Here is a 9,304-nt window from a genome sequence, read left to right as displayed (position 1 = left end):
AGTTAATAGCATAAAAATATATATTATAAGTACATATATATATATAATATAAGTAAAATAATTAATTAAAACAATAATAAATAAGTCGATCGCAAATTGAGCTAAAACTAAAAAAAGAATAGAAAAATAATTCTAAAACTAAATTTTAACTCAGCTCAACTCATTTAACTCATTTTTTATTTTATTTCTAGATTCAAACTTCAAAACCCAGACTTCAAAACCCTTAAAAGGTTATTTATTCAAGAAAAGTACATTTTCTTTTTTCTTTTAACAACATTTATGACTATTTTAAGAAAAGTATTATATTTGATTCTCTAAAAGCAATAAATATCTCTATATCTTCTCCCTCTCCCATGAAATCAGCACATCATCCTCTTACATTCCCAAATCACTTACCACCTTTTCACATTCTTGTTCTTCATATTCATATTATCATCACATGTTTATGTAACCATACATATACATACACCAAATCCTCATTTCAATCCAAACCAAATTCACTTAACTCAATACAAACCTCAATCCCCATGCAATTTGTCTAATATTTTTTTTTATATTTATTTCATGGAAACCCCTAATTCTACCAATGTTATCCGATCCGATCACTCGTTTCGACAATCCAGTTCGTTACAAATCCTAACCGAAACCGTTAGAATCTTGAAATGTAATCCAACTACATTTGTCACCATTAGTTTACTTCTAATCTACCCAGTTTCAGCTATCCATTTATCGAATCTACTAGTCGATAAATCCATCGTAAAACAAATCACAAAATCAGTTTTAATCATCGTCGAATCATGCGGGCTTCCGTCGAATCCATTCGTGAAGGAATATTGTCGAAAACTTTCAGAAATTACGATTTCATCCCTGGCTTCTTTCCCTTTATACTGCACTTTGTTATTGATCTCGAAAGCAGCTGTTGTGTACTCCGTTGAATGCACTTACTTGCGAAAAAAATTCGTTACGTTTAAATTTTATTTGATTATGCGAACGATTTGGAGGCGAGTTGTCACGACTTATTTGTTGATTTGTGGATTAATTGTTGGGTGTGTCACTTTATTTGTGATCATACTAATTTGTGTTAGCAGACTGCTTTTTGTGATCGGGTTATCGCACCAATCGATTGCTTGCATTGCGGTTGTATCGGTGTTGTGTTTCTTGGCGTTTTTGGGTTATGTTATAATCATTTGTGATCTTTGTATGGTGATTTCAGTGTGGGAGGATGTTTCGGGGCTGCAAGCGGTTATGAGGTCGGGTGCGTTAGTTAAAGGTCAGACTCGAGTTGGTTTGATGATATTTGTTGGGTCGACGATTGGGATGGCGATCGTTAAAGGCTTGTTTGAGCATCGGGTGAAGAGTTTAAGTTATGGAGACGGGGATTCGAGGATATGGGAACGAGCTGTTTTGGTGTTTGTGTATAGCTTCGTGGTGCTTATCGATTTTATGATGAGTACGGTTTTCTTCTTTAGTTGTAAGTCGTGTAGTTTAGAAGTCGTTGAGAGTGGAATGTAAACGAGTTTTAGAAACCTTTTATGTTCAATCGGAAATTACAAATGAAGCATCATTTACATGTAAAGCTAATCTATGCACACAGTATTCACCAAATGTCTCTTTACAATGACTAGAAAATTCATATCTACGTTTTATATAATCTAATCCACACGTAATAGTGATTACTGATAACGAATACTGTTTCACCGAACTTCAGCAACAGGGATAAGCGGTTCACGAAGACTACTATGATTTGAAGAATATGACAGAGGAACTAAGGCTGGGTCCTGATAGGCGGAGCTAAGTTGCCTCAACAAATGAGGCATTTCAGGTAGACTTTGATCTTCTCGGTCTTTCTTTCGTAAAGTCTACATTTATAAAGAAACATTACGTAAACGAATTTGGGGGGGGGGGGGTTGTGTTTGTTTATTAAAACTGTTTATTTGTGAGTGAAATAAACTGTTTAGTGATAATGATTTAATTCTGGTAGTCACTAACGGCCCAAATGAGTAGGTCAAAATATTTGGCTAAAAAGAAAACGGGTTGGGTTAGAAGTTGCCCAAAGTGTATATTTTATTAATGTATACTAGGGGTGAGCAACTTAACCGTCATAACCGTCAACCGAACCATAACCGACATAACCGAACCGATTTTAATCGATAACCGACATAACCGATGGGTCGGTTTAATGAACTTTTAAAAACCATCAAACACAGGTCGGTTTTGGTTAAAGATAATTGCAAAACCACCATAACCGAACCGACCCATTTATTTAACCAACAATATGTTTAGGATTAACTTCCACAAAACATATTTTTGGATTTTACCATTTTGATGTTTTTAGTTCTATGTTTGTTACAAAATTAAGTTAAATTTCATTGCTGGATTATATAATGTCATTATTTTTTAAATATTTGGTATTAATATTATGGATTATAACTTTGTTGGATTATGTCATGTCGTTATTTTTTTAAATATTGGTACCAAACTTTTAGGCCCAATTACATTGTTTTGGTTACAGTTAATGGACCCGTAACCGACTCACTATAACCTCAAAACCGATTAATCGAAACCGCCATAACAGGTCGGTTATGATTATCCATTAACCAAACATATCAGTAATGGTTATGGGTTTGGCTCAAAACCGCCTCAAACCGACCCATGCACAACCCTCTTGTATACCTTCATTAGAATTTTTTTTTATTTTTTAATCGCAGTTAACATATTAACTCTTTATACCAAACTTAAAAAACGGACAAGTGTTTAATATTCATATTATTATTATTATATGACGTTTTATGCATAAAATACACTTTGGGCGACTTTTGACATGTTATATTTTTACCAAACTATTTTTGTTACTCATTAGATATAAAACATAAAGCACCTCTATTCTTTGTGAATTCAGACAAGATTTATATAACCATGAACAACATACCTCGGTTGAATAAGCACAAAAAATGGGTAAAAAGCGTTTCCGACAGTATTCGTTGAAGAGAAGAGTGATAACCGGAAGAGGTATAGTGACTGATGTTGCATAAGGAAGCTTCTTCAGTTTAAATATTCCAAACGCAATGAATTGCATCAAAACAAGAGAGAAAATAGTGGTGTCGTGAACAATGGGCCAAAACTTCCCAGCAGATTCATACTTTGGTGCATAGACGTATAACATCTGCATAAAAAACGGTGCCTTTATTATCAGCTTGAACAAACCGAATGGAACATGTTTGTGTTCGTTTGTTTGACTTTAATCAAACAAACGAGCGAACATGAACAGTTAAACTAGGGGTGCCAAATGTGGTCCCATTGGGTTGAATGAGTTGTATTAAAATGTATATAATGAGTCAGAATGGGTAAACTAAAAAAAGAAAATGATTGAAACGGGTCAAAACAGGTTGACATTTCTTGAAGGTTTTTTTTTGAACGAGAAAACGGAGGAAACTTTTTAGTACTTTTACTTTTTTAGTTTTTTATTTATATTTCGAGTTATGATTTTTTAATTATTTTTTTTTGAATTATTTAATGAGGGGTTTTTGAAATGGGTCAAAACGGGTTGAGATTTCAAAAACCCCTCATTAAAAAATTCAAAAAAAAATTAAAAAATTATAACTTGAACTATAAATAAAAAACTATAAATGTAAAAATACTAAAAATAAAAAAAAAATCTCGCGAAATGTCAACCCGTTTTGACCCGTTTCAATCATTTTTTTTAGTCTGACCCATTATCTATATCTATACTATATATAATGCACCACCCATGGGCAAATTAAGACACTTAATTTTAAGTAATTTACAATTCTTCAAACACATAGTATAACCTAAAATAGGGGTATAGTATTTATTCTAACACTAAATTTAACGTTTCTTTCATATTTTTTCAAATTATTTACAACATTGCCCCCTCAACTTTAATCAACATTTGGAAATTTAAAGAATAGTTACAACTTTGATCCCTCATCTTTTAACTATATATTATTTATAATTTCACTTTTAACCCAAATTCTCCCACGATTTTTAAACGTTCATAACTTTTTCATACGTTAATATTTTTTTAAAAAAATTGCACCATAAAAACAAGCATTTAATTCTCTTCAATTTGAGTATGATATTGTTCATAGTTTATTTTCAGTTAAAAAAATAACATCTTACGTATAGGTGTTTGTGGTCCGGTTTTGATGGTTTTAAACTAAGCCGTGAGCCAAGCCATTTTTTGTCATCGAAAACTGAAACCAAACCGTTGAAAATTAAGACCCAACAAAAACAAACCACTAACAATGGTTAGATTTCGGTTTCATTTGTACTTTTCTACTAAATTGAGTTTAAAATAATAATTCTTAATCCACGGTTTCAAATGGAACGATGAGCACCCAAAAATCTCTTACGTGATTATTAAGGCCTATATTTCCCGTTGCATCGCGCGGGCACTTGTCTACTATACATTTTAATACAACCCATTCAACCCATGGGTCACATTTGCCACCCCTAAGTTAAATGAATGAGTTGGGTCTAAAAAGTTATTAAAAATAGACTAGATTGTAGCAGGCCTACAAAATTCAGTTGACTATATTAAAAAACCTAGACAAACGTGCAGTAATGAACAACAATGAACGAACGAGAATATCTGTTCACGTTTGTTCGCTCGTTAAATAAACGAACGAGAAGAATATTTACAAAGTAAAACTAACCTGGTTTCGGTAGATGATGTATGCAAGAGCAAAGTAAATCAAAAGAAAGGGAATAATGAGAGGAGCCAAGAAAAAATATGTAAATCCCAGAAGTCCAAAAAAAAGAATCTTTGGAATGTCTTTATGATACGGGAAAGACGGAACCGTGACCTCATCCGAATTCTTGGTAAAAGGTTTACATATTAAGCTTATTATGAAAGGTACCACACGAAAGAGTTCTGATGAAGTACTCGTCCACCCTAATGTCACCACATATGCAATGAAAAATGATGCCTGCAAAACCGTTTAAAAAATATAAAAATTTGTTATTTGTGATACATAAAATTTTGGATAATTGCTATGTACCTGAGCGGGGACCGAGACAGCAAGCTTGGACGGAATATCTTTGACCTCGAGAAATATAGATAGTAGACCAAAAGCCGAAGCAGATAAAACATTGGCAAAAAACACGTTCCACACAGTGAACCAAATTACTTTGTGACAAGCACTCCTTTCGATATCACTATTACAAACATACCCTTGTTGAGAGGATAACAGTTTCATAGTTGGAGGAATAATCTTTAATGACATCTGAAGAATCAAATTCGGAAGGTATCCGGTAATTACTTGACTCACAATAGATCTGCAACATTATAAAAGATTTCTTGTGATATGAGCTTAAAATTTTCATTATATTTATTTTTATTTGAGTACAGGCATTATTATTTTGTCATCAAGAACACAAAATTTGTTGACTTCAACATCTCTTAATATATTAGAAAATCTAATTTTCTGCAAACGGATCGAAAGTAGCCCAAAGTGTATTTTTATTTTTGAATGCAGAAAACCCTCCTAAATAATTTTGTGAAAAAAATTAGATTGTTCTTGAAATAATATAATCTTTGGAATCTTATTTTGCAAAAATTATATATAAAAAACTTTAAATTTTGGAAAAAAAAATTGTTCAGGATAAGCACGACCCAACCTGACTTGTAGGGGAAGTAAATGAGCCTAGCCACTCGAGATCGGCTCGTTAAAAGCTCGAATCCAATCAAGATGAGAACGAGCCCGAGCCTAAAAGTAAGACTGTTTATTAAACGAGCCTGAGCCCGATCCCGAGCCTTACTCATCAAGCTCAAGCTGACTCGCAAGCCTAAACGAGCTGATTAGCTATACAATTTTTATTAGATTTATTAAATATATCTTTCTATAATAAGAATTATTAAATGTAAAATTATGATAAAAGAAACTAAATAATATACAGTTTGGTATACAAAAAGCTTATATTTTAAATATACATAAAAATACTTATAAATATAGATAAATTAATTAATAAACTGATAAACGAACTGAGCCCGAGCTTGAAAAAGTACTCATGAGCCGAGCTCGAGCTTTTGTGATAGAGCTCGAAACGAGCCGAGTTCGAACTCACTGCAAGTTAAACAAGCCAAGCTTGGGCTCGGCTCGTTTACACCCTTACTGACACCAAAATCACCCGTTTGGACTCGAAGCTGTTTTGACCTGTTAGCCAACCCACTTGCCCTGCCCATATTTCATAAAGTTATAGAATGTTGTGGTTTGTGGAAACTACTTACATTGTAAGGATACCTGTGAGGAAAGGAAAGAAAGCTTCCAATTGAGCAAGATTTGTAAGTCCTTGAACGATAAAAACCGGAATAAGGAATATGATTGTAAGAAGAGCACATGATAAAATAACCACCAGCCTTGAAATCCATCTTCTCATAAATGTTGAAGAAAAAAATGGCCAGTAAACATCTTGTGGCTCAGGTGCTTGCTCAGTTCGCCACTCCGTGGGATTATTTGATTGTAGCATGTGAAGAGCGACTGCAGCACCATAACGGGACTTGAATGACACAAAGGCAGCTCTGACTTCCTTTCTTAGCAATAAAGTAAATATTAATAGAAAATTGAGATGTCATAATAAATATGCAAAACTAGCTTGCATCATTCATGAAAAGTATAACTAATGTATGGGAGGTGATTTATACAGCACCAAACTATTGGTTTTACTGTTTTGCCCTTATACAAAGAAAACGCTAAAATAAAAAATTTAAGTAGTATAAGGGTATATTGTCAAATTCAATATGTAAGTAGTATAAAAATGACATATCCTAAGGTATTGATCATAATATCAGGTGCAATAATTACTGATTTTAATATTTTATTTGATCATAAAAAAAGATTGTACTTGGGATCTACCTCTCTTGATTTGTCCTTTTTCACTTTCACATTCGAGCCATTTAAGAAACCATCACGCGTGAACATTTGCTGAGTTGACGCCTTTTTGATTCTGAAAATCTTCTTGTAGAGTTTCTTCAGGGCATGCTGGACATAATAACTTATAGTAAAACATACTAGCAAATTATTTACTTGTAAAATTCGGTAAATGTAAAAGAATGTAACTTACAGCAACGGTCCAAACTTTGCTCTTTCGATGAACCACCACATGAGAAAGATATGTGTCCGGGTGATTTTCGGTGAAAAAGTTATCAACACTGGTGCCAACACTGATACCTTTTGAAACAGGTATATTGCTAACTAAAATAGTGAACTGATGAGGTTGAGGTTTCGATGAACAGAAATAATCAATCCTTTTTGAAGATATATATTTGTATTCCTGAAGGATGCAAAGTAAGATCTTAAGTTCAATCAGTTATCTAAAGTACAATTATTATTTTTTTATTAAAAAGAATACACAATCAAAGATGTTTTTTTGGTAGGTCAAATAATTACACTGTGTAGTTGCATTGCACCCACTTTTAAGACATGAAGTTACAATAGATTGACTTCTTTTGTGAAGCGTTCGGCAAGAAGCTTGTTTATATTCGTTTGTTTAGTTAAACGAACGAACATGAACACTTGTCTTGTTTCTTCAATTATGTTCCTGAATGCTCGTTTACGTTCGTGCATTTAAATTTGTTTATGTTCATCAATATATGTTCAATTAGTTACGTTCATTTTAAATTTGTTTGTTTACGTTCATTTATATATTAATTTTAATTTTTTAGGTTCATTACAATTTAGTTGAGCTTTATGGAATTAAAATATAACCTATTACAATTTGGTCTAATTTAATTAACTTTTTAGGCCCGGCAGTTTGATGCTATATTTATTTATAATTGGTTTTCGTTCATTTATGTCCATTTATGTTTGTTCATCAATGCTCAATATGCCCGTTCGTTTACATTCGTAGGCCGATTGTTTGTACCCTTATCGAAAGAACATGAACGGGCATGAACACATTCATTTTCTTAATGAACGAACATGAACAAGAAAACCCCGTTCGTTTAAATTAAAAAAAAAACAAATACGAACATGCCGCATGCATGTTAGTTCGGTTCGTTTGCAAGCCTACTTTCTGGAAAGTTTGATTTAATATAAAAACAATGTATGATGTTCACCATATTATTTCATATGTTGTAAATATAGAATGAACTGTCTACTTATTAACACAACATAGTAAATCTAAGTAAGATAAGTCAACTCAGCATATTATTACCAACAAAAACAGAAATAGTATAACTTACAGAAAATAGAAAATAACATGTAATAAGGGTGACAAAATACACAGCTCCTAAATGTATCCATAAACTGCAAGAAGTTTCAACTAAGTTGTTAGGTTTCAATAAACACACATTTGAAAGCATATGATATCAAGTTACCACGCATTACCTGTCTGAACCATTGTTTACATTAGATATGCTAAATACTTCCAATGTATTATTTGTTAAGTTTATGAAATCGACATCTTGCAGCTGATTTCCCGAGCAGTTCACAGGAATCAGAATAAAGATTCCAACAAAGCCCGCGATAGTGAATACTTTAAAACTGAAAATAAAGAAAAAGAAACTATTTATCGTGCAATAAACATCAATCTTAAACATTAGGAAAGCATTTTAAAAACATAATCACCTAAAGGTGATTATTCGCATGAATACCACCGCATCCAGTCCTGAATAAGCCAGCAGTTGGTCTTCGGTAGGATGCCATGCATTTTTTATCCAACCAGCAGTAGGTAACAGCCTACTCAAATGAAACTGTCTTGGTCTACGTACACTGGCCATCCCCTCATGAAGCAAACGGGGAATAAAAACTTTATAATTTCCAGGTTGTCTACTCAGAATTGAATACAGGGTGAAGAAGATTACACATAGTGCAAAATTGATTGCAACAGACGTAAGAAGACCCGAGATAATCATTTGGTAACCCCAAGTTTTTATTGAAGAAAATCAGACTAGTGAGAATCAACAGCAAAGCTGCATAGAGATTACTAGATTAGGAGTGTAAACAATGGCATATGTGCTCAAATACAATTAACTACCGACATTTCTCATATGTATATAAGATATTCCAAGTTCAAATCATATAACTTATTAACCTATGGGGTTGACTATTGACTAACTACTTACTACTAAAGCATAACACAACTAATTCAACAGCTGCCAACCCTAACACACAGATACTCATTGATCTTCAGTACCTTTTAAACTCAAATAGATCACAATTCCAGGTTGTTTTCTCAAAATTAAATATAATGTGAAGAAGATCAGGCTAGTGAGAACAAAACAACAGAGCTGCATAGAGATTTGGAGTGTAAATAATGGTGCTCAAAATTCAACCTATATCTT

At 32.9% G+C, this 9,304-nt stretch overlaps 1 protein-coding gene across 1 annotated transcript; it reads right to left on the bottom strand.

Annotated features, from left to right (window-relative positions):
• Window positions 1-1,507: 1,507 nt before the first annotated feature.
• On the bottom strand, window positions 1,508-8,932 carry LOC143557205 (hyperosmolality-gated Ca2+ permeable channel 2.4-like). The gene is made up of 10 exons (XM_077046332.1): window positions 8,589-8,932; window positions 8,349-8,504; window positions 8,204-8,267; window positions 7,084-7,293; window positions 6,876-7,001; window positions 6,251-6,549; window positions 5,022-5,298; window positions 4,677-4,949; window positions 2,930-3,163; window positions 1,508-1,859 (listed from the first exon to the last, which is right to left on the bottom strand). The coding sequence occupies exons 1-10, from the start codon at window positions 8,873-8,875 to the stop codon at window positions 1,695-1,697; spliced, it is 2,091 nt and encodes a 696-aa protein (XP_076902447.1). The 5' UTR covers window positions 8,876-8,932; the 3' UTR covers window positions 1,508-1,694.
• Window positions 8,933-9,304: the final 372 nt, after the last annotated feature.

Source organism: Bidens hawaiensis, unplaced genomic scaffold, assembly GCF_021521415.1.
Source record: "Bidens hawaiensis isolate Kalapana, Puna unplaced genomic scaffold, B.hawaiensis_p1.1 tig00018846_1, whole genome shotgun sequence".
NCBI classification, from domain to species: Eukaryota; Viridiplantae; Streptophyta; class Magnoliopsida; order Asterales; family Asteraceae; genus Bidens; species Bidens hawaiensis.
Note: the sequence above shows the minus strand (reverse complement) of the source record. Positions and strands in the feature narration are given on the sequence as shown.

Bases quoted from the DNA above. Each gene is read 5' to 3' on its own strand.
- LOC143557205 (XM_077046332.1), bottom strand. From the start codon at position 8,875: ATGATTATCTCGGGTCTTCTTACGTCTGTTGCAATCAATTTTGCACTA. The intron at 7,294-8,203 runs GTAAGTTATACT...TGCATCCTTCAG, and splicing joins CATGTTATTTTCTATTTTCT to GAATACAAATATATATCTTC. The intron at 7,002-7,083 runs GTAAGTTACATT...TATTATGTCCAG, and splicing joins GCAAAGTTTGGACCGTTGCT to CATGCCCTGAAGAAACTCTA.